The 25,368-nt window shown below is 43.6% G+C and overlaps 2 protein-coding genes across 2 annotated transcripts in view; one reads left to right on the top strand and one right to left on the bottom strand.

Moving 5' to 3' along the window:
- The window catches only part of LOC124616033 (collagen alpha-5(IV) chain-like), a 616,123-nt gene extending 613,238 nt beyond the window's left edge, over window positions 1-2,885 (bottom strand). Inside the window, exon 1 of the mRNA XM_047144251.1 lies at window positions 2,793-2,885. Within this exon, the coding sequence (XP_047000207.1) occupies window positions 2,793-2,879 (87 nt within the window). The 5' untranslated portion in view covers window positions 2,880-2,885. The remainder of the gene's footprint in view (window positions 1-2,792) is intronic.
- A 147-nt stretch (window positions 2,886-3,032) lies between these two features.
- The window catches only part of LOC124615929 (collagen alpha-2(IV) chain), a 270,357-nt gene continuing 248,021 nt past the window's right edge, over window positions 3,033-25,368 (top strand). The window contains exon 1 of the mRNA XM_047144112.1: window positions 3,033-3,139. Coding sequence (XP_047000068.1) covers window positions 3,068-3,139 — 72 coding nt within the window. The 5' untranslated portion in view covers window positions 3,033-3,067. The remainder of the gene's footprint in view (window positions 3,140-25,368) is intronic.

The raw sequence follows: 25,368 nt of genomic DNA, 5'->3' as shown, positions 1-25,368 counted from the left end.
CGTCCACTGAGCAATGTACAAAACGTACTGAAGCTCCTCAATATCATCGTAAAAAGTATGTGTGTGGACACGCAAGGTTTAAGAAGGTACAACACTTTGCTGGTCAAGAAAGACCGAGTCACATACATTTTCGTTTTTTGGGGTCAGAAGAGTTGAACACGACATACTTTGCGGAGGTGAGTGTGGTTAGGAGATTGGGGGGGGGGGGGATGGAACGGGAGAGGGGGAAGAGAGAGAACAAGTGCATCATGTAGAGATCTGCTGAAGCATCTGTAGTCTATCGCCACTAAAGTGATGAAGTCATTTGCTAAGACTGTCCCTCATTCCCACCGTCTCCCTGCTCCCTGGCCCCTCCCCCTCCTAACACCGACACGGACTTGAAGTCAACATTCCTGATTCGCTTAAGAATCACTTTGAATGTCAAAAACTCGAATCTCGTGGATACTTCTATGAAAGGGCGCGAAAACGATCAAGCACCGGCTAAAAGCTTCTCTTTTGCTGGAATAGCGCACATTTTCTCATAAGATAGGCCATTAATGGCTATGTAGAAAAATAATTTCTTATCTTTTCTATTGTCAAGTAATATATATCTTCACACATATATTTAAAGTCAAATGTTGAATGATTCTCATATTGAGGAAACACTGACAAGAGAGGCAGTCAATCACTTCACATTTTCTTTATACGCGGTCCCTTTACCTGTGTACCATCTTCACATTGTTGTACTATTTACAGAATGTTGCCTGGAGTATACACATTACACTTCGCTTTGGGATGTCTGAAGAGAGACGCGTGTCGAGATTGCACCTGCGCTTGTAATGGATACGATTTTAATGGCAAACCATCATTAGAGTCACTGTAGACAGTCGTCATGTTTGGACATGTTCAACATTCCAAACATCTAATGCGCTACAGATTCACTGTAAGTAATTTATCATATCAAGCGACATGTACGAGATATTAGATTCTTCTGAAAATTTGTAAAAGCTCGACACGTGAAATGTACGTATTTGCGTTTCAATATTTTGTGTAGAGAGCCTATGGAAACTTCACTTTTATCTGTATCGTCTGTATTACGTTTCCAGCCGAAAAATACATCCAGCGCCAGCGTAGCAGCAATCACGTTCCTCAAGTCACAACTATGTTTCTGCTCATAGTGCATAAAGTTTGCTTCAACGCTCCGTCGATAGAGCACAAAGCATTATCATCTGAACGCGTGGCGAATCAGCTTGACACAGAAGATGGAATAAGAAGAAGCTACATATAAATCGGAGGCACTTTTCTTTCATTTTTGTACTGCCTTAAACCAATAGTCAGAGTTCCAGATACAAATAAAGAAGCTTCATTAAAAACCACAAAATGAGCATAAATCATAGTGATTTTGTCGGTCACTTCCACTGAATATCTGTGCTAAATACAAATGCTTATTGCCTTGACACCATGACATGATGAACGGCACAACCATCAGTCGGCGTTGTAAGGTCCTGTCACGTCCCTACAGAAGTATTCAGTGGTAGAAGTTAGCACTATGACTAACATTATAAACGAGCCATACTTAGGAGGACAGGAGAAGTTTCAGCTTTCTGACAGGAAGAAATGACGGCACTGTGTTTTGCTCAACGCCATGACCTCTCAGACGTAGAGGACCCAGTGACGTTCCGTCGGGAGGGTTCACCTTTCCTGGCGCATGTGGTTCTGTGTGGTTCTGGTCGCAACAAATAAACCCAAAATATAACAAAATTGCTGTAGAATCTCTTTAGATTACTGTTATGACATCAGGCGTATGCATTAACTCTAAAACTATGCTGAACGCGGGAGGAAATTATTTGTTACTAAAAATCTTGTCAATTTTCACAAATGCCTTGTTGCACCGTGGCAAGGCGTCTACGGTAAATTACTGGTTGGTTAAGCCAGTTCAGAGGTAACAAGAAGTCAACGGCATACTATCTCCAATAGGACCACACCCTGTAAAGCACTGTGATGTTCAAACCAGCGTACAGGTTGATGAAGTCTTTACGTTTCTTTCATCTTGATTAGTCACAATCACACTTGAAAAATATAGGCCTGAGACATGTGACTGACAGGTTACCTGCAAAAGTGTCTATGCTGTAGAAAGTTTATTAATATGACAGACATTGGAATAAAACATCTGACAAGTCAGCATCTGCGAGCTGTTTATTGTATTTTATTACTAAGGAAATAAGCATCGTACCACAAAACCCTTCGTTGGTGGTAGACTAATGACTTTGTCCGCAGCAAAGGTATTCGATACGAAGTGGAATAGTCAATGGCAATCTTGCTTCCTAAGATGATAAACGTCATTGACACAACAGTAACATTGTTGACAAGGAGTTGTCACGCTTCCCAAAGCAGACAAGCAACCTAGAAACGCGGAAAAGTAGTAACATGGTTCACATTAGACGTACTTCATTGTATGGCAGTTGAGTTCATGACATGGAAGCCGTAGACGACGTTATACTGTTAAACAAACAAGAAGAACACGCTCCAGTATCCCACGATGATTTCGAATTGTCACAATTTTTTCGGCCACTTCCGTCGTAGTCACTAGCCTAATTCGAAGGGAAGAGGTTGGTCACTAAATATCTTGACATAATGAGGCGATAAGCGTCGTAGCCAGGCCTGCTGAGTAGCGTCATCCGAGGTGGAGGGAAAGGTTAGCAAGACAGTTGACATTAGGCGTATTTGACCGTACGACATGTGGGCACTGTAACAGTTAGCAGCGCTGGCAGCGGCCGGTCGCCATGGCAACAGGAGTGCGCGCGAGTACTCACCACAGCGGCGACGGGCGGGGCGGCGGCGAGCAGCAGGGCTAGGGCGGCGGCGACGCCGACGAGGGCTACGCCGGCGAGCCGCGGCATGTCTGCGCGTCCGCAGCGTACTGAGCGCGCGCCGCAGCCTCCGGACGCCGGCCGGCCTCCCACCCCCCCGGGGCGGGGGTGGGGCGGGGCGGGGGCGGCGGCCGGCGGCGCGGCTCGGCGGCGGCGGCCAGAGCCGGGCCAGTGGCTGGCCGCCGGGCGCGCCGTCACCACGCGTCGCCGCTGCCGCCATGGTCGCTCTCGGGGCCCGCGCCGCTCTTCTGTGCGCGCTGGCCGCCGCCGCCGCCGCCGCCTCCGCCGTGGTGAGTACTCGCCCCGTTCTCTTCTTCACTATCTCGCACGCCGAATTTCTATCACTCTTCCACCTCTGCAGTGACTCCTATTTTTAAGGTTTCCCGGCACAACTGATAGAAATAACCCTTTCCGAGCAGAAAATTCAATTTTTATGCACGGTTTAGGCCACCGTCTTCGTCAGTTGCTGCGAATGACCGTCATCCGCTGTTGACTATCTGACGCCAACACAGTCTCGTCGGAGGCCAGGGAGCAACCTAATTAGCTATCTTATGTTCTTCGATGACGTCATAATTACAGTCGAAGAATGGTGCTCGCGTCACTTTAGCCAGTAAGACTGTGGCTAAAAATCAAAGGCAGATCCGAAAATACAATGCGAAATCTGTATCCGACAGAAGAGCGACTACGAGTGTACGAAAGCAATAAGATAAAGTGCATCGCACCAGAAGCAGATGGAAGAGAGAAGCTATAAATTCGTGATGATCTGTCAATTCACACGTCTGCAAAAACGACTGCTGCTTCTGTCTCGTGGTTCGAGGAAGCTACGTAAAAGCTATTTCAAGATGAGCAAATTACGAATCGATCTCGTGTTCCTAAAACATCACATATAACTTAATCTGGTACGACTATTCTCAATCTGGTGCGACTATTCTCAACTGATAGTGCGTTAAGCTTAGGAGCGGAAAATCGAGGAAAGGGGGATTTGCTGCGCTAGGTTACTAACTGGAGTCCAGAAGAGTAAAGTTTTGCAGAAATGAGGACGGCTCATATCTGGCGATTTCACGCGTGTGTGACTAATTAACAGATGGAGGACTGGATCCAAATGTCGGTAAATATTGCCCCTGTAATTTAACAATTCGCCACTTCTCTTGACAATATATCACATATATGTACGAACGGAAACAGAGGGCGAAAAATGTACAGACTTGAGTTCCACAACGAGATATCAGTAAGAACAATTCGAATCTGTTTTGCTCAGATTTGGGAAAGCTGCGTGTATCTGAGAAGTGAGCGCCGTGTACAAATAACAAAAATACCGCAGTGTGTTACTGCAGTAGTAACCTGCTTGCTTCCAAGTGATGTCTGGAAGTCGATATGATAAGCGCGAGGCATAACCATATTACGGTTAACAACAGTTGACTGAATGATACGTACATGAAAAGCTAATTACAAGATATGTTTTTTCATTACAACCCTTTTATTGTATCAAGTAGGTTGGTTCTTAGTGCTCCCGAGAGCTCTAGAGCAGAGCTTGCAGAAGTTTTAAGATAGTATTACTTGGGGCTTGGACAATTTAAACAGCACCATACTACGAGACACTGTGGATTCTCAGCGCGATAAGTGACCCACCGCCTAAAACAAAGGAATGGCTGAGTTTTCAGATATAAAATAATGCTTTATATTCAGTACTGGGTATTGTACAGAAATTAACCTTGTTTCGTGGTACAGTACGGCAGCCTTTTGCGTACAGGATATTGCATATTAATCCATCAGCTGTAAACGTCAATCCACCAACAGCATTTGGTCTTTGGTAACGTGAGTGTTTTCTGCTATTGCTCGCCTTTTACGACAACACGAAGAGTGTACCACATCGCTACATGACGACTGGCTACTGAATATAAGAAGCAGTTTCTGACAGTTCTACGTCTGCAGAACGTACAAAAGTGTTTAACACACTAACTCTGAATGTGTAGCCGATAGAAACTGATTTTCAGCACTTCCTCACAAAGAAGTCAACGTTACTAGCCAATACTTAGTGGCACTGAGAGAATACGTGTCTTGAGAATGCGACTACAGCTACTCGATCTGTAGCAAACGCTCCACTTGAAACTTGCAGGCAACGCCCGACACCGCAGAGGAGCCGAGCTGGGAACTGGGGTGTCAGCGATATGCTTAGCGGCGGCGCTAAGTCCGCTTATGGACGAAGAAGTCGTGCCATCTAGTTTCCACTACAGAACTGACATAACATCTCTCTGCTTTCCACGTCTCTCTCTCTCTCTCTCTCTCTCTCTCTCTCTCTCTCTCTCTCCCTCTCTCCCTCCTCTCTTCACTGGCATTACCGTCCGTGTTACGAGGAAAAGTCTCAATAACAGCTGTTCAAGCAAATGTATTCCGACAGTACGCAGTACAAAATCAGTGTAAAAATTAAGTATCTGTACCCGGTGATACTATTGCTAATAACTCACACCCATCCGTGATATTTTTGTTTGTGACGTGCAAGCATGGATTGGAGCCTGCCTCGGGTTGCGCCCTGTGTGTGTTTCTGGATAATATACCATAGCCAGATTGAAATTAAAGTTTTATCAAGGCGAGAAGTAATTGTCGTCTCGGGTGACAAGTGAAACATCTGGCCAATTTTGAACTAGTGGCAGTGTTAACTACTAGAAGGATCCGCTTGCAGCAATAGAATTCACTAGGAAGAAAGAAAGCGCAGTAAATGGCGTACTGACTGAAAAATAAGTAGTGAAATACATGAAATTCTGCTAAAGAAACTTATATCACTTGATACTATTAGAAACATACGTTCGTGAACACTGATTCACTCGTCCTTGCAAACTACTCAAGCGTACTGAAATTAAGAAAACATTCTAAAGGTCTACATCAGTTCTAAATGAATTCTGTCGAATAAAAGTGTAGGTGTAAGATACTGAAAGAGATAACGTAGTTGTTGGAACACCACCCCATTATGATATGGAATTCATGGGTACTCCTAAGACAGTTCGGGCCAATACTGTAACGATTCCTTAAATAGATCATAGCCTCTTGCTGCTCCCGTCCTCCATTTAGGTAATGCTACGTCTCTAGTGGATTGGTAACCGTAAAGTCTCCGCTATAGAACTATAACCGTATAAAGGACACAAACGCGTATTGCGCTACTTATTTTATTACTTAAAGGTACGGCAAACAAACGATGGTGCTCAAATCTGTCACGATAGCAAACTTTCACGGAAGTGTTAGGTAAAATTCGCGGTTGTAATCATTACAGAAACTTTTTCTCTTTTTTCGAAAAACGGAGCTAGAGTTTTGCGAAAATAAAACAGAGATTATGGGTTCTTCCTTCACTTCCTCTGCTCGGCGTTGTGTATGCAGCTCTTCTCTTTCACATTGATTTCTTATTGATACCATGCTAAAGTCTGCAAATGCGCTAATTCTCTGTTTTCATGATTTTACGCACCTAAGTTATGCAATACGCAACTGTGGAACCGAAACGAAACTGCTACCACTTTAACGTAATAGAGCGATCGGTGTATTTCAGATATTTTGCTATAATGGTTCTGCTGTAAAATCCATAGCATACAAAAAAATCCGTCCTTTGCAACTGAAAAACGATGATTCGCGCATCAACTCACTCGCCTGAGGTAGCGAATTCATCTTAGCTGCTTGTACGTAAAGTTGTCACGTTTAGTGTATCCGTAACTGAAATTAGATTTTTCTGCTACTTAACGGGATGTTACCTAACGGAATATACGTTCCGATGGCCGTTTGTGAAGACTTATATATTATGTACCGGATCGGGACTCGATTCCCAACAGTCTCGAGGACTGAGCGACCTCTATCACCTCATTAAACCGACTCAAACCTGCAACGCATTGGATACTCCGATAAAATAAAACCGTTCTTCAATTCTGTGGTCATAGTATCCATAGTTGTTAATTACATCTAAAATCCGTCTTTGTAAATACCCAAATGTATTTTTTTTCTTTTTTTAGTAGCTGGAAAGAAGTTCATCTCAGTAACACGGTTCATGCGAATGCAAACGTCGTGTATGGGCAGATTATGACTGGTCGATGTTAAGCTCAGAGAATAGGATTCTTCATACGGGGGCGGTTTGCAGCTACACAAGAGCGCTTAGATCAAACGGCATACTAGCCGCATACGATGCAACCATCTGCCCACTCTCCCAGATTCCGTTCTGCTTCTGACGGCAGTCGCCACTCGCGCTCGGTTTTGGCACAGCAGCACTGCCGCTGCAGAAGGCCAGACTGTCTGAGATGTTCCCACGCGAGGTGATACGGCGTAGGCGACATCCTCTGAGAGTTACTGCTCACGCGAGACGGTGCAGATGTCCCGCGCGACAGGGAGGCGTTGTGCTTGTCGCTAAACGACACTAGTGCAAAAGGCATTCCGTTTTAACCTTTAACACAGTTCCAAGCGGTTGGCGTGACTTGACACGTGAGACTCTTACAACAGGCAGTCAGCGCGGCGACGTGTTTGAGAGACTATGTTGAAGCCGTAGGAAAGATCTAATCTGAAATGTATACACTATCTGATCAAAAGTATCTGGACATCCCTATGTAAAGCGGAAACGACCACCACACGTCACGAGAGGCAGACCCGCCAGTACGGAAGAAGGGGAAAAGGGGGAGTATTGTGTTATGAGTAGAGAAATACTAACAGTAGAATGGGTCTGTCAAGAGTGACTTCGAAATGAATGTGACCTGTGTAATTAATGCATCAGGGACATTTCAACTATTCTATAACTGCTCGACTGTTGGTGTTGTAAATATGAAGTGGAAATGCGAAGGAACAACTGTAGCTAAAACAAGACCAGAAAGACTTCACGTACTGAAGAACATGGATCGTAAAGCATTGCAGAGGGCGGTTGCACAAACAAAAACAAAAATACGCCTCAAATCAGTGAAAGAAATCACTAGTTAGTTCCAAGCATTGCTGAGGGTGACTGTAGAAAACTCTAATTAAATCCGAGGAAGGAACCAGTAGTCCGGCTACCACAATGACTGCGTGTAGGGTGTAGAAGACTGCCAGACAATCTGAGATGTTCCCACGCCACGTGATACGCCACTCATTTCTGTCAGTGGCAAGCGACGCTTGAGGTGGTGTAAAGAGTGACGTCACTGGAACTTCGGTGACTAAAAACAATTGGTTTGGAGTGATGCATTACGCTGTAGCCTGTGGCAGTCCGATGGAAGGAAAAATGGTTCAAATGGCTCTGAGCACTATGGGACGTAACTTCTGAGATCATCAGTCGCCTAGAACTTAGAACTACTTAAACCTAACTAACCTAAGGACATCACACACATCCATGCCCGAGGCAGGATTCGAACCTGCGACGGTAGCGGTCACGTGGTTCCAGACTGTAGCGCCTAGAACCGCACGGCGACTCCGGCCGGCTGACGGAAGGATCTGGGTTTGATGAGTGCCTGGCGAACATTATCTGTCGTCATTTACAGTGACAACGGTGAATTACAGATGAGGTGGTGTCACGGTATCAGTTTTTTTTTTTTGTGGTTAGGGTGTGGTCCCTCTATCACACCTAAGAAAGCGGTAAATCCGGTAGGATAACACATTTTACAGTCTTGTATGCTACGTACAGAAATGGAACAGTTCGAGGACGATGACTGTATCAGCATGACAATGCATCCTGTCATAAAGCAGCATCTGTGGGGCAATGGTTTGTGGAGAGTAACGTTCCTGAAACGGACTGCCCTGTCCAGAGACCCCGTCTGAACCAACCCGAACATCTTTCGGATGAGTTAGAATGTAGACTTCGACAGGCCCATACGTTCAACATCAACAGTATTCTCTGGCTTCGACTCTTGAAGTTGTGTGAACTGCCATTCCTCCACAGACACCTCGTAGAAAATGTCCCCAGCGCAGTTCAAGCCGTCATCAGCGCAAAGGGTGGACATACTCCATTTAATGTCCACTAGTAGGTGTCCCGATACTTTGATCAGATATTGTAGAGTGTCAGAATCAATTAATGACATTACCTGCCAGTGGGCATTGATTTAAATCAATGGAGAAAGTCGATAAATTTGTAGCGTACCGCGATTCGAACCCAGGTCTACTGCTTACTAGGCAGATGCGCCATCCGAACACTGCGGTCATAGCAACTGCACGAACTAACCTAGGGCGCCTCCCGTCAGATCTAAATTCTCAACTGAAGCACTCACACTATATAGTGCCGTCTATTCAGTTGATTGCTGCACCATGAAAGAGGACAAGAAACGGAAAGTCGCCATGACTTTGCCGCCTGCGGATGCAGATTGGAACTTTTTCTTCGGGACAGAGGTGGTGTGGCTCTGTCTCATGCATTACCGTTTTGTTTACAGTTCGAAGTGATGAGTCTATTTTCACCCTCTGCGACAATGTTCGTTAAACAGTTACGACGATAAGACTAGTAACGAGCAAGCATTTCCGTACAGATGATACTTCGTTGCTCTTTATGGTCTTCCGTTAGGCGACGAAGAACCCAGCGGGCACAAAACTTTGAGTAACCAACTGGTGGACAAATGTCTCAGCACTACCAACAGAGACGTCCAGTCGAGCAGCGAGGTGCTTGATTGTGATATATCTGTCACCTTCAATGAGAGTGTCTGCACGTTCCAACATTGCAGAAGTCACAGCTGTGTGCGACCGGCCGGTGGCGGGGGATCGGACAGATCTGCACGACCTTGTGGCGATACCACAGACGCCTAATCCAACGACTTACCGTGCTTTTGTTCACTGCCTGGTCTTCGTAGACATTCTACAAGCGCCTATGAATATCTGCGATTCTCTGATTTTCCGCCAAAAGAAACTCAATAACAGCTCCCTGCTTCGAATGCACCTCCATTACAGACGCCATTTTAAAGACTATGTACAGCGCAGCCACCTATCGGAACTTCATTAAACTACAGAGATTTAAGTGAGAATATTCCACGAAGGCCCACAACAAATTCCGCGTATTTTTCAACCGAAACTGACGGAGAAAAAATGCGTTGCATTACTATTGAACGCCCTCGTGTAATGAATGTAAATTTGCCTTAAATGCCGATAAAAGAATGGTAATGCTCATGAGTAACACAAGAGATCTGGTAGCGCTCGAGCACACCAATACAGGCATTCCGCTGGAATTATTACAGCGATAAAAAGAACTTTGTGTAACGTTACGAAGCAGTGTATGGTGAGACTAAGAAGACTCTTCGGATAATGCAGTACATTGTCAGATCTGTGGGAAAAACTAACTTTTATTATTCTTTCAGCTATTTTTGGTTTTCATTGGATCGATATGAGAAAGAGAACGAAGGAATTCGATGCGCGATACTGGAGCTGTAAGCAGTCTGTTAGTACCGGAATATTATAAAGATGATTACGGAATTCACATCAAACTCTGTAGAACAAACACGCCATATCTTTCATGAATCTGTGCCGGGAAATATTTAGGTAACAGCTATTTGAGACAGGTCCGCAGCTCGCTTCCTGCGCACGGGGTCCCGGGTTCGATTCCCGGCGGGGTCAGCGATTTTTCCCGCCGCGTGATGACTGGGTGTTCTTGTGTCGTCTTCATCATCATAATTCATCCCCATTACTGTCGGAGGAAGGCAATGGCAAACCACCTCCACTAGGACCTTGCCTAGTAACGCGGTGCGGGTCTCCCGCAACGTTACCCTACGCTCTGTAAAGAAGCATGGGACTTCATTTCCATTTGAGACAGGCTAAAGGAAAGTAGGAAGATTAGGCTTTAAGGTCCTGTTGGTGATGAAGTCGATAGAGAAGAGCACACATTCAGGACAGTGGTGGTGGCAAGGGGGGGGGGGGAGCTATGTGGGAGACCCCCGGCCCTCCCTCAGTGGAGCATCATATTACACTGGATAAAATGACTTCAGAAGTCAGTGAATATATTACTCCAACAGATTCATTCATTTTTATATAATTATGTAGCACTGTAGGTTGCAATGTATTTCAAACACATTTTAACAAAAGAATAAGAGTAGCAAATAGCTCACTATCTAAATCAATAAATATCATTTAACTTAAAATGTATTTATTAATACACATTTTTTACCCTGACCTCCAAAACAGTTACCAGAAACTACTTTAAGCAAAACCAAATTTTATCAATTTGTCCATGGAGGACCTCAACGCTCCTTTTGTTAAGCGATATTCCATTCCCCCAAACGCCACCTCCCCCATTAGCCCCGGCCCCCCTTGACCTACTTCTCGAATCGCCCCTGAGTCAGGGTAGAGATGGAAAGGAAATCTGCCGTATCTTTCTCAAAGGAACCATGCCAACATTCGTGTCAATCTGACTCGGGAAACAACAGAACATCTAAATCTGCATGTCCGGACAGGAATTTAAACCGTGGTCCTCCCGACTGCGGCCCCAGTGCCTTAGCTGTAGCACCACTTCGCTCTATCCGGGAACAGACTGTACAACGATACTGTTGCCCCTGTCAGATATCTCGCGTAAGTACCATAAGGAGAAGATGAGCGATGTTATGGCACATATGAAGGAATACAATCACTTCTTCCGGATGGTATCCGTGGGTGGAGCAGGATGTGGGTGACTAATAGTAGTACGTTGTAATCTACGTCATGCACTGTAAACTGGCTTGTATGTAATGTAATGTTTTACTACAGATCACATGGTCGGAATTTCCATACTCAGAAATTTGATCAGATCGCTCTGTGAGGACGAGTCGCTCCTATACTGTTTCCTTTGAACATTTGGATTCAATGAAAATTCCAGAGAACTCCCCTGGGATCAAACACCAGAAGAAAATTAGAAATTATTATTGACAGCAAACATCAATCGGTACATTTTGTGGTATCCACCCCGTTTTCATGCCATTTTTACGCCCAGCGTTTCGGCACCTTCTTTAGTTATCTTTAACAAGATATGCGAGGGGATGGGTTTCGTGCACTCGCTGCCTGTGCTCCGATGTGATACCTGAAGATCATTAGGTCAATCTTAGACATACTGTCTATAAAAAATCCAGCGAGTTTGCAAACTTTCTAACAATCGTGCCTGCAACTAGTCATAAATCGCTCTTTACGGTTCCGTGACTAGAAAAGAGTACGCTAGCTTCCCATGTGTTTGTTATAGTACTTTATTAAAATAAAAAGAGCACGTATACTTCGCAACGAAAAAACAACAGGAAACATTATAAAATCTTCGTGTTGTGTGATTTCCGAAAGATTCCCTAGATCAAAAAATTAGCGCTCCAGATCTTGTCTAAACTTGAACTAATTTCGCTTTTGAGAGACAAAAATTGCCTCTCCTCAAACCCTCACTCCTACCATCAACATGAAAATGAGTATCGGTCTGTTCCACTGCACACTAGTCGCTCTGTTCCAAGCTCACTGGTCCACGGACGAGCAGTTAGCGTTTGCTGTTCACACTCGTATCCATGCTACCTCGTGAGATGGACCTGGAACGAGCAGTGTGAGCGAAAGGATGACAGGGGAGAAGAGAAGAGGAAAGGGAAGACAGCAGAGGGAAGCAGAGGAACAAAAGAGAGGGCAAGAAAAGATTGTAATCTGAGCGAGCGCGAGGGACCTCCTTGCGCAGTTCCGCTGATTTACACCGCGAAGAGCCGCCGGTTGCTTTGCCTCAGGTCCGCGGTTCAGGTGCGTGCTATTAGCGTTGTGCAACCACGCCGTCTGCGCATTGCCCATCATTGCGATGGCATCTGATGGCAGTAGGTCTTACTCGAGTAAGAAGAGTTCAGAATTATTTTTATCACAAGATAAACGGGACATACACATCACAGAAACTTAAATACTAAAATAAATGGTGACCCTGATGAAGCCACCCTCGTCCCTCCCCACTCTTCTGAAGAAACTCAAGATGGTGAGTGTTGCCCAGCTATCATCATGTCTGTGATTTTGCCCTGAATGTCTCGGGTTTGAATGCCAGAGAGCGCGATTTTCCTCCTTTTTCGTTATTTTGAGTCGACTTTTTCCTATTGTCAATGTGTGTAGGATAGCTCATGTATATTATTCCTCCCCACACGATTTCGGCAAAGTAAAAGAAAATCAGCTCAGAATATTGGAAATTTACGAAAAAAATCTGATGTATCGACCCGGTAGGTTCCGTCAAAGCCAACGGCCTCGTCGCAGTGGTTCCCGTCAGATCACCGAAGTTAAGCGCTGTCGGGCTGGGATGGGTGACCATCCGGTCTACCGAGCGCTGTTGGCAAGCGGGGTGCACTCAGCCCTTGCGAGGCAAACTGAGGAGCTACTTGAATGATAAGTAGCGGCTCCGGCCTCGGAACCTGACATACGACTGGGAGAGCGGTGTGCTGACCACATGTCCCTCCATATCCGCATCCAGTGACGCCTGTGGGTTGAGGATGACATGGCGGCCCGTCGGTACCGTTGGGCCTTCATGGCCTGTTCGGGAGGAGTTTAGTCTTTTCAGGTTGCGCCAAAGGTGGTGCCGATCATTTGTGGTACCCCGTTTTGTTGGAAAATTGTCCTATTTTTTTTATTTTTACGTCGCGCTATGATGCATTACTAGTGGTCCTACGAATAAAGATACATGTTGTTTGTTATAGTTTTCTCACAGAAGATAACTATGGACTGCCAGAAGTAGTTAGATCACTCAGTTTCTTAGATTGTAATATTCAAACTTCTCTGTTCTGACTTTCCCAAACTCACCAAATGCTCATCATTCAAATAATTTTTTCGAATCCTCTTACAAAATGACCATAAATTCTCGTAGAACATATGTATCTTTACCGCATCATTCAGTTACAGTCTGTGTACTAATTGTGAGTTGTACGGGATCAAACGTATCTAAGTGCAACTACTGGCCAGCTTTCCGCAATAACTTCTGCAAGCTCCATAGTGCACTATCGTCTACTGTGTCAATTGTATCTTCAGTTAGAGCTTGTCTCCTCTGTTGTGAAACCACTCGAACTACCGTTAGACTGACATAAAAAGAAATGTCTAAGTTATCGTTGAACGGTAACAATTTGCGCGTATTCAAGGGTACTTCTGCTGCGATCGGCCGCAACGTTAAAAAACCACAACGACCTTCCGAATATACAGCCATTCAGCCAGGACAACTTTTTTACATAGACACACTAGCCTATACTGCCAGGCTCATTATTTACTGGCTCCTAATGACAGCCATATATCCTCATCACTTTTAAGTTCGCCTTTGTGAAGTCTGACATCAACAGCACATTTAAAAACCCACACTCGAAGCCGTGATATCCGCGTTTCGAGACAGCATCATTATCCCAAGCCTATGGAGACCACCGTCAACCTAAACATTTATGGATAGATGGCCTATGCTGTGAAATACCAACATCACAAATTAAAACCTTCCTCTGTAAGGCTGCACTAGTACCTTATATTTGTACTTGGTTTTGGTGAGAAAATATCCTTCAGAAATCGTCAAATGACTTTTAATCAATGTGTAGTCCTCATACTTCTCAGAAATGTGCAAAACAATGACGACTCTTGAATGCAACTTCTTTAAGAGTGCGTCGTGTACAAGCGCAGCGGACAGAAATTAGTCACCCCCAGGAGACACCGCGCTAATACAGTGTAACACCACTTGTAGTCTAGATGATGTGACAATTGATGCAAAGACTTTAAAAACAAACCTGTATTTGTTTGTGTGTAAAGGTGGGTGCTGGCATAGTTCCCAAAGTAAAGATACGTCTGCGTCTAATTGTAGGTTTACCCAGTTTATGGGGTTTATAGAAAAACATATAATGACCACATGTAGTACGTTGTACAAGAAAGTGAACTGGTCATTTTTCAAGTGGAATCCATGCCCAGAAATGTACAGTTTGGGCTCTGTGAATGGTCACTCTCTGATAACCCTGGCGCAAAAAATTTCTTCGGATTGTGTCTGGTATCCTAATACGGACATCTAGTTCCTTAAGTGATCACGATGTGACGGTTAACGTCCTACTCTGGGGGTTCTCCACAATCATCCATGTGGGTGAGCAGCTTACTCCCATTTTCTGCCAGTTGTTGCCGTTCACACACCACCATATCCGCTACTGCGCGACTGAAGCTCGGTATAGTGTCTTGACAGTAGCCGAGTGATGACGCAAGTCAGTCGGAGGATAATGTATGCTCATCCTGTCGCTCCCTATTCAGCCACTAATCTCACTTCCTGATCAAAGTACCTCCTCATCTACTCTCATGACGCTCAATAAGGCTTTCTCAGACATCTGTACCCGCATTAATACACACAGGTGTAGAATCTCAAGCCTCAATCCCCCTCCCCCCTCTCACAACAAACCAGCTCTACCTCACAGAATACTTATAAAATAGTAATGAGAATATGTTAACAAGATTTATTTTCTTATTAATTAGGCGTTGAATCAACAGAGAGCAAGGATACGTCTATAGAAAATTCCTCGTCCACTGCTACTGAGTTAATCGATTTTTAAAAAAGCTCTCACGTTGTAAGGGTACAGTTCATAGTTGAAAAATAGTCGTTTACCGATATGGCACAACATATAAACAAATGGAAGTGGAAAGTATTACACAAGCATTTGCTGTCAAGATTGTAACAAGTGAAGCCTCCAACGATTACTGTAGCAGAATATTATTGGAGGACCTGTCACAAACGCCAAAGAAACACTAGTCGCCTGTAGAGGCTGTAAGTGATGCAAAAGTTGGTGTCCACATATTCGTGGATGAGACAAGGACTGAAGTTGAGAGTAGAGACAAGGATTGAAGTTGAGAGTAGCAAATCAAATTCAGAAACGCTGAACTCCGTTTTGAAATGTTCCTTCACAAATGAAAATCCACTTTGTTGCCCCAGTCACATTCTCGTGCCACTGCAAAGGTGAGTGATGTAGATGACAGTGTCAGTGGAGTTGCGAAACAGCTGAACTCTCTAAAATTGAAGAAATGCCTATCAGATTTTATACCGAATTCGCTGCTATGTTAGCCCATCTTTTAAGCATAATTTGCCGTAGATTCGTCGAACAAAAAACTTTGCCCAGTTGTTGGGAGAACACACAGGTCATACCTGCCTATAGACGGGCAGCACAACTGATCCACACATCTGCCGTGCAGTGTCTTTGAGATTCATTAATTGTAGAATCTCAGAACGTATTCTAAGCTCAAACGTAATGGGTTATATCGAGCGGAATTACCTTCTCCATGCCAATCTGCATAGATCCCGAAAACATAGTTCGTATGAAACCAACTGGCGCTTTTCTCAAATGTGATTCTGAAAACAACTGATCAAGGCAGTTAGATGCAGTATTTCTCGATGACTCAGTACCACACTGACGCTTATTATCAAAAGTACGATCGTGTGAGGCATCAAGCCGAATTTGCGACTAGGCTGATGATTTCTTCATAGGAAGGACACAACAAGTTTTCTTGGATGGATAGTCATCGACAGATGTAGAATTAAGTTCGGCTGTGCCCCAGGGAGACGTGTGAGACCATTTCTGTTCATGTCGTACATTAATGACCTTGGAGATCATATTGATAATAACTTCAGACTGTTCAAGATGATACTGTTATCTACAACAAAGAACTGTCAGAAAAAAAGTCGGATGTTGATACGATTTCAAGATGGTGCAAGGATTGTCAACTGGCTTTAAATGTTCAGAAATATAAAACTGTACATTTCGCAAAACGAAAAAATGTAGTATCCTATGACTACAGTATCAACGAATCATAACTATAATCAATCAACTTAACAAATATCTCGGCGTAATAATTTAAGGGAACTAAAATGGAACGATCACATAGTCTCCGTAGTAGGTAAGGCCGGTGACAACTTCGGTTCATTAGTAGAATGTGAGTGAATTGCAGTCACTCTAAAGAGACATTGTTCACAAATCAGTTTTGTGACCATATCTATAATATTTCTCAACTGTGTGGTATCTTTGTCAAATACTAGAGGACGCGAAACTTTTCAGAGAATAGCAGCACGAATGGTCACAGGTTTGCTTGACCCACAGAAAAGTGTCACAGAGATGCTGAAGAAACTGAACTGGCAGACTCCTGAAGGTAGATCTAAACTATCCCGAGGAAGCCAACTTACAAAGTTTCAAGAACCAGCCTTAATTGATGCATCTAGGAATATACTACAACCCCTCTACGTATCGCTCCCGTAGGGATCATGAGGACAAGATTAAATTAATTATAATGCGCACAAAGGCATTTAAACAAACATTATTCCCGTGCTCTATACAACAGTGGAATGGAAAGATCCCCTAACAATTGGTTCAACGGGAAGTACCATTTCCAAGTGGTTTGCGGAGTATGAATGTAGAAACCCTTAACCGAATGCTAGTAAACTTGCACTATGGTATTACCATACCTGTGTGGTATATTAATAAACTGTCATCATTATGCAAGGTTTTTTTTAAGTACAGAAATATGCCATTCAAACAGATGAAGAATGGTGTACATGCATGATGGCTGTTGGGTGTGTCTAACGGTACTGCAGCTTTTCAGGTGAATATCTCAACACAGCATGGCCAGAGGGTGAGTACATGCATCTTTTCGCAATGTTTCGGGCTTCGATAAATTTCGAATCATAGGCATTGCTGTGTCCACCACTCTTAACACACCGCAACGGCTAGCTCAATGCGTTTAAATCGATAACGAATGCAGCTTTGAATAGTAATAGTGTTACCGGTACTACACTCGTCTTTTACGCTAACAGGTTCTTCACTAAGATGAGAATGGACGCAGGTTCATAACTGATAATATTTGCTGAGACAGCAAAATTAATAGAATTACTCTATTAACACTTCAATGGCTTCCTGGTATTGCGAAAAGCGCAGGATATTATTCTTGCCTGCCCCAGTTTCGCTACTCGTTTCTTCTTTGGTTAGTGCGAATTATATTTTCCAAAATTCCTTTACCAAAGAATACGAAGTAAATATCCCAGAATTCGAATCAAGAACAATTGCCAACATGAGTAAATCATAAGCAGATATCCTTGGTGTAGCGAAGAAGATTAAACCATTTAATAATGGCAAGGTCTCGGGCCCACACTGTGCACTAGTCAGGTTCCTTTCAGAGTATACTTATACAATTTTATACTCAACTATCATATACAAGCGGTCGCTCGTCGAAAGTTCTGTACCTGAAGGCTGGAACGGTGCAGAAGTCACACCAATACCCAAGAAAGAAAATACAAGCAATACGCTGAATTACAGATCCATATCACTTAACGTCGATTTTCCGTAGGAGTTTTGAACGTATATTGTGTTCGAACATCATGAATTGCTGGTCGGGGTGGCCGAGCGGTTCTAGGCGCTACAGTCTGGAACCGCGCGACTGCTACGGTCGCAGGTTCGAATCCTGCCTCGGTCATGGATGTGTGTGATGTCCTTAGGTTAGTTAGGTTTAAGTAGTTCTAAGTTCTAGGGGACTGATGCCCTCAGTAGTTAAGTCCCATAGTGCTCAGAACCATTTGAACCATCATGCATTACCTCGACGAAAACGATTTATTCACAAACAGCTAAGATAGATTCAGAAAATATCGTTCCTGTGAAAGACAACTAGTTCTTTATTCTTACAAAGTAGTGAGTGATAACGAAAGGCGATGTCAAATTGATTCCACGTTTTTAGATTTCAAAACAGGCTTTTGGCACCGTTCCTCACGCGTGACTTCTAATCAAATTGCGTGCCTATGAACTACCGTCTCAGTTGTGCTACTGGATTCGTGATTTTCTGTCAGAAAGGTATCAGTTCGTAGTAACTGATGGAAAGTCATAGAGGAAAGCAAAAGTAATATCTTGCGTTCCTTAGCGAATTGTAATAGGCCCTCTGCTGTTCCTACTCTACATAAACGATTTGGGTGACGATGTGAGCAGCCCTCTTACATTTTTTGCAGATGATGCTGACATCTACCGTCTTGTAAAGTCATCAGATAATCAAAACCAATTGCAAAATGATTTAGACAAGATATTTACATGGTGCGAAAAGTGGCAATTGACTCTGAGTAATGAAAAACGTGAAGTCATTCACATGAGTAGTAAAATAATTCCGCTAAATTTGGGTTATACTATATATCACACGCAATTAAAGGCTGTAAATTCACCTAAATACTTAGGGATTGTAATTGCGAATAACTTAAATTGAAACTATCACATAGATAATGTTGTAGGAAAAGTAAACCAAAGACTGCGATTTATTGGCAGAACACTTAGAAAATGCAACAGGTCTACTATAGAGACTGTCTACACTATGCTTGTCCGCCCTCTTCTGGAGTATTTCCGTGTGGTGTGGGATCCGCAGCAGATAGCAAAGACGGAGGACGTAGAAAAAGTTAAAAGAGGGACAACTCGTTTCGTATTAGGGCGAAATAAGAGAGAGCGTGCCACGGATATGACACGCAAACCCGGGTGGCAATCACAAAAACAGAGGCGTTTTTTGTCACGGCACGATCTTCTCATGAAATTTCAATAACCAACTTTTTTCTCCGAGTGCAAAAATAGTTTTTTGGCGCCCATCTGCATAGGAGGAAAAATCATAATAATATAATAAGAGAAATGAGAGTTCACACGGAAAGATTTTAGTGTTCGTCTTTCCCGCGCGTTGTTCAAGTGTGGACCGGTAGAGAAATGCTTGAAGGTGGTTCGATGAAACCTCTGTCAAGCACTTAATTGTGAATTGCAAAAGAAGTATGTAAATGATGATGTAGATGAGTATCAGATCGACGTCAACGTGTCCGCTGACGACCTGATGAAAGGTCACGGGGAACATCGATTGCCGAACGATGTGGCCAAGCGGTTCTAGGCGCTACAGTCTGGAACCGCGCGACCGCTACGGTCGCAGGTTCGAATCCTGCCTCGGGCATGGATGTGTTTGATATCCTTAGGTTAGTTAGGTTTAAGCAGTTTGAAGTTCTAGGGGACTGATGACCTTAGAAGTTAAGCCTCATAGTGCTCAGAGCCATTTGAATTTTTTGACGTAGTAAACCGCTCAAATTCTTATCGCACAATATTACCTTTGTTCCGATAATCACCTATGAATGACTTTTTTCCGCGTAGTACTTTTTTCGTCGTATAGAATTGTCTTCGCTAATGTGACCTTCGATCACTTTATAGCAACATCAGTGTTTATGACATTCCCATGGACTTTTTTTCTGATTCGGGACTTCTCCATTGTGGAGATCGCTAACGCACGCTTGAGTAGTGGTCCTCGACTCGGAGGCAGCCGAATTATGGTGGTGGAAGAAATTTCCGTCACCAACTCGCCTGTAGTACGCAAATACACGAACGCTCACACGTTACGTTACTAACAGCTCAGATGATACAAAAATATGACAGCTGTTTAAAGGTGACCTTTGATCTACTAACTTTACACATAAATTTAGTATCACATGTTATACAGTCGTAATTTGTATACAAGGTGACCCACGAATGTTGTATCAGACTTCGAGGGACTGTATAGTGGATGTTTCTGGAACAAATCGGTGATAGAAACCCGTGTTCGGAAACGGCATTCAGCGAAGCTACAGGACGTCGAAGTCATAGGTGCCGGTTCCTGCCACTACGCCATCCCTTCAGCAGCAAACCTGATTTTGTACGCAGACAGACCATTCTGGAACGTCTCGCAATGTTGTTGTTAGCCAGTGATCGCGAGTGATTGCCACAATCGTCAGTGGAGAATATGGAGCTAGTTGCTGTATAGACACGTCTCGTCTCCGATGAATTAGTCTGCAGCTTGTGGTCTAGTGGTTGGCCGGCACGGTAGCTCAGCGTGTTCGGTCAGAGGGCTCCGTGCTCTCTGTAATAAAAGAAACTGAGTCAAAGAATGAACGATCAACTTGAACGACTGTGTTATGACGTCCGCACAGACCAAACGCAACGAACAATATCGAACAAAATGAATTTAAAAAAAAAAGTGGCTAGTGTTGCTGCCTCTGGATCACGGGCTCCCGGGTTCGATCCCCGGCCGGGTTGGGGATTTTCTCTCCCCGCGGACTGGGTGATTGTGTTGCTCTCATCATTTCATCATCATCATCATTCGTGGCAGTGGCTAGATTGGATTGTGAACAAATTGGACTGTGTAAAAATCTGGACTTTGTACGGGCGCTTCTGAGCACGCAGTTGAGCGACCTACAAACCAAACATCAGCATCCTATGAATTAGATGCTCCGTTGCCCTGGTGGATCTCGGTCGCGGACACGGTTTTTCTTCAGCAATTTATTTCTCTCGTGTATAGCATAAAACCCTGGAGATTTTATAGGTTTCTAGGAGAAAGCAAAATTGTGTATGAAAACCCGTGTCTGAAACTATCATCCACTGAAGCAACAGAGCATCGCATTCATAGCTCTATCTTTTCCATTCGAGATCGTGGCAATCAGTCGCAATCAGTAAACAACAAACAACGTTGCGAAACGTTCCACCTACGGCCCGTTAGCGTACAAGACAGGTTTGCTGCCGAAGAGGTGGCCGAGTGGCAGCTGCCGGCGCCTATAACTTCGACCGTCTGTAGCGATGTTGGATGGCGTTTCCGAACTCTGGTTCCTATCCTCGACTTGTTCCTCAACACACTCTCTATAACCCCTCGAAGTTCGTAGCGACGTTTCTGCGACACTCTGTATAACTGATTCATAGCTCACTGGTCACGATCCGTCTGGATAGCGGCGAGGGCTAGCACCCTACTTCAGGGATTCCGAGAGCAGTGCCTACAAAACGAGTTGCCCTTCTTTGAACTTTTTCGATGTCCTTCGTCAATCATTTCTAGTAAGATCTCATACCGCGCAGTAGCAACATTCCATAAGAGGTTGGACAAGCGTACTGTAGGCAGTCTCTTCTGTAGATTTGTTGCATCTTCTAAGAGTTTTGCAATTAAAACGCAGTCTTTGGTTCATCTCCTAAACAACATTTTCTCTGTGATGGTTCCAATTTATGTTGTTCGTAACTGTAGTCCCTAGATATTCAGTTGATTTGAAGTCTTTAAAATTTGTTCATCGTGGAACTGAAATTTAATGGATGTTTTTAGTACTCATGTGGAGGACCTCAAACTTTTTATAGTGTACGATCAGTAGACTGCCACTTTTTGTGCCATATAGACGTATCTTCTCTAAATCAGTTTGGAGTTCGTTTGATCTTCCGATGACGACAGCGTCTGTAAACAACAGCGTAGTCTGCAAATAGTCTAAGAGGCCTGCTCAGATTGTCTCCTAAATCGTTTATACAGATTAAGAAGAACAGAGCGCCACGGATATAACTTCTGTTTCACTCTATGATTTCCCGTTAATTATTATGAACTGACCTTTCTGACAGGAAATCACGAATCCAGTCGCACTACTTAGATGATACTCCATAGGAACGTAATTCGATTAAAATCCACTTCTGAGGAATATGTCAAAAGCCTTCTGGAAATTTTAAAATATGGAATAAGCTTGAGAACCCCTGTCGATAGCACCTATTACTCGAGTGAATAAAGAGCTACTTATTCTTCATAAAATCGATATTTTTCACAATCCCTTTTGATTGTGTGGCAGAAGGTCGTTTTCTGCAAAGTCTCACATAATGTTCGAACAAAGTGTATATTCAAAATCCCACTGCAAATCGATTTCAGTGATTTGGATCTGTAATTCAGGAGGTTAATCAATAATTCAGTAGGTTACTTGTATTTCCTTTCTTTTTTGGTGTGACCTGTGCAATTTATTAGTTTCTAAGTACGTATATTTCGCCGAGCGAGCGGTTGTACGGGGCTCAGAATGCTATCACTTATAGGATTTTAAATTAATTGTACTTTCGACCCCTTGTATAAAAGACAGCCAAATAGCTGAAGAAATTGTTGAGCCTACTCATAAATTGAAACGGAGTAGGGGTGTCATTTGGCTCCTGCATTAGTTTAGGAACTTTAATTACCACTTTAATGAACACTCTGAAAATGCTACAGAGAATTAATTGCAGACGCAAGCATTTATGCCTCTGTGAAACGGCGGCAATGAAAGTAATTATACATTGCAGCCTCTCAGAATTTTTCAGGATATAACTTACCTACAGAGGTACTTCATTGTGATGATAATCTCTTTCAGTGAGACACCAAAATGACCATTTCGTGTAACAGCATTAAAATACAAACACAATGAATCAGCTCTAATGAGAAATCCTGCAAGAATTATGTCCATAACGAAAGATCTCATGTTTTCTGCATAAAAATATATTAGCGAAATTCCGCCTTTACCTGCACATTTGTTTATGCTTCAAATATACACAATTTTCAGAGAATGCTCTTCGTTAGTAATATTTCACCAAAATGCATTCTGTTTCTGAGTCAGTCCGTTCTGACTGTTTTGAATGAAAAATGTTTGGATGAAACTCTTTTCACGTTTCATTATTTGTTTTTGACTGGTAGGTTTGTCTGTTGTTTTCTGAGATACGAAAAATATTTGCCACGATAGTGGCTAAATGTCGCGAAAAATCCGCCAAGTGGTTTCCGACGTCGGAAAACAACAGTCAAAGAATCACAGCGGCGCCGCAAGAGCTTTTATTCTGTCAACAACTGTTCATCTATCTAAGACCCTGAAACGCGATCGCGACAAGCTAAAAGGTACTCGTGCCCAACTGCCAGTCCCCTATCGTGACACGGTAGCGGTAAGTTATGAGGTTCGCCAGCGACTCGTCAGCTCCGCAACACGCAACACGGCACAAGAGATGTCACAGCTCTGGGGGCTGGATGTTTTTGCGCGGGTCCCTAGAGACGGGAAGCGAGATAGTGGCTGCTGAGCGCGACCTCGTCGACGCAGTCTGCCGTGAGACCGCTGCTGATGCCACAGATAAGGTGCAGGGTAAACGTAACTCGCTGCTGGAACACGTCGGTCGCCACTCTTCTACACAATGCCGACTCCCAAGGGATCTCAGCAGTGATACTGGGCAAGTGCGCTTAAAAGATTGAGAAGTTATCTAACATGCTATTATCCATTAGGAGTGAAACAGCAGTGAAATTCGGCACGTGGGATTGATAAAAATTGACAAAACAGGTTTGCGCCGCCCTAATGTCTTACACAATTTGTGTTTTTTGATCGAGCATCTCTTTCCCAATACTCTTTCTCACACCCCAACCTCCAGATGTCAGACAGTCAGATCGGTACCAATCATTGTATGTCGATAGAGTATCAACTGAAACATCGATTTACTTCTTACTATGTGCTGCCGTCCAAACACGCTCCAGAACTATGGAGCACATGAAAAGGTTTTCAGTTAATGATTGTTTTTAAGATTTCGTGTGGGTGAGGTGGTAGAGCGTGAGGTTGTCGTAGCAAAGGTCCTGTGTTCAAACCTCGCCATTCACAATTTTCTTGCACTGTTTGCGCTTGAAAATGTTACGGGGGAGAACATTTTCCTGATGTGTAAAAGAAATTTTCGGAGACTGTAGCAATGTGCTTTTGGCAGTCTGCTTTCGCTTCGATAGTTGAAAGTAGCAAACCTATAGAGTACATTTGTACAGATCGATGTGATATTCTGTTGATCATGTGCTACAGAACAGACATCACTTGTGATGAACCGACTAGTGCATTTGTAGTTTCATAGAATAAACATAAACAGTCGGAACGGTACAATAAAGAAACATCACGTGTGGAAGTATCAATAGACCCATATAACACTTTCAAGTGTAATATAGCAAAAAAAAAAAAAAATTACATCATTGGAATTTCAACCCAGGACCCTTGGTACGACGATCTAACGCTCTAAAAACTTTCCCCCGAAAGCTAAGTGCAGTAGTCACTCACAGTTATGCTTTTCCTGTGCTCCTTAGTTCCCCTGATGTTACTTTTTCTGACGCTTGTGGTCATAGCAGAAGAATGTGGAGATGGCCAGGTACCAGTGTATCAATGTACGTCTCAGATGTGCATTCCAGTGGGCTCAACAAAGAGGACCGATATCACGCACGGACGTAGGACGCTTCTCAGTGCTGTGAAGGGTAATTTGAGGGCTGTGCGATATCGGGAGAGGATCCTCCAACCTGTTGTCCAACACGCAGTCATTTCAGGAATGCGTTGGTCTTTCAAGACGATAATGCACTAGCACACTGAGCCCACCTTGTGAACACCTTCCTGAAACTTTCTGGGCGTCATGGCAAGAACCGTCTTCACACAGTGGATGAACTCAGAAGATTAGAAAGGGCTAGAGCACCTCTGTCTCTGTGATCTTGTGGACAGCATGCCAAGAAGGATCCAAACACGTTACAATGGGAGTAGAACAACAAGATATTGAATGTAAGCCTGCGGCAGATTTTGACTTCACACTGTGCAAGATGTGTAATTTCGAAGAGAGAGCCTTTAGTTTTTTATTATTTTGTTTTTATTGCACAGTTATTTTCTTAGTTTTCTCAAGATTTATTTTTCCTGTCCCCCTTTAACAAAGCCCACACAATTTCGCAAGTAAGCAGATTGTAAAAAAAACTTCTTTGAGCAATTCAGATAGCTTATTTGTATAGTTGACGTCGCAAAGCTATGGTAGTAAGGTGGCGCGACCCAGACATCCAATCCGAATCACGACTGTGAAAGAAATCTTCGTAACCAGAATTTTGTCGGTATGAG

This window comes from Schistocerca americana, chromosome 5 (assembly GCF_021461395.2).
Source record: "Schistocerca americana isolate TAMUIC-IGC-003095 chromosome 5, iqSchAmer2.1, whole genome shotgun sequence".
Lineage (NCBI taxonomy): Eukaryota > Metazoa > Arthropoda > Insecta > Orthoptera > Acrididae > Schistocerca > Schistocerca americana.
This window is presented reverse-complemented; position numbering and strand designations above follow the sequence as displayed.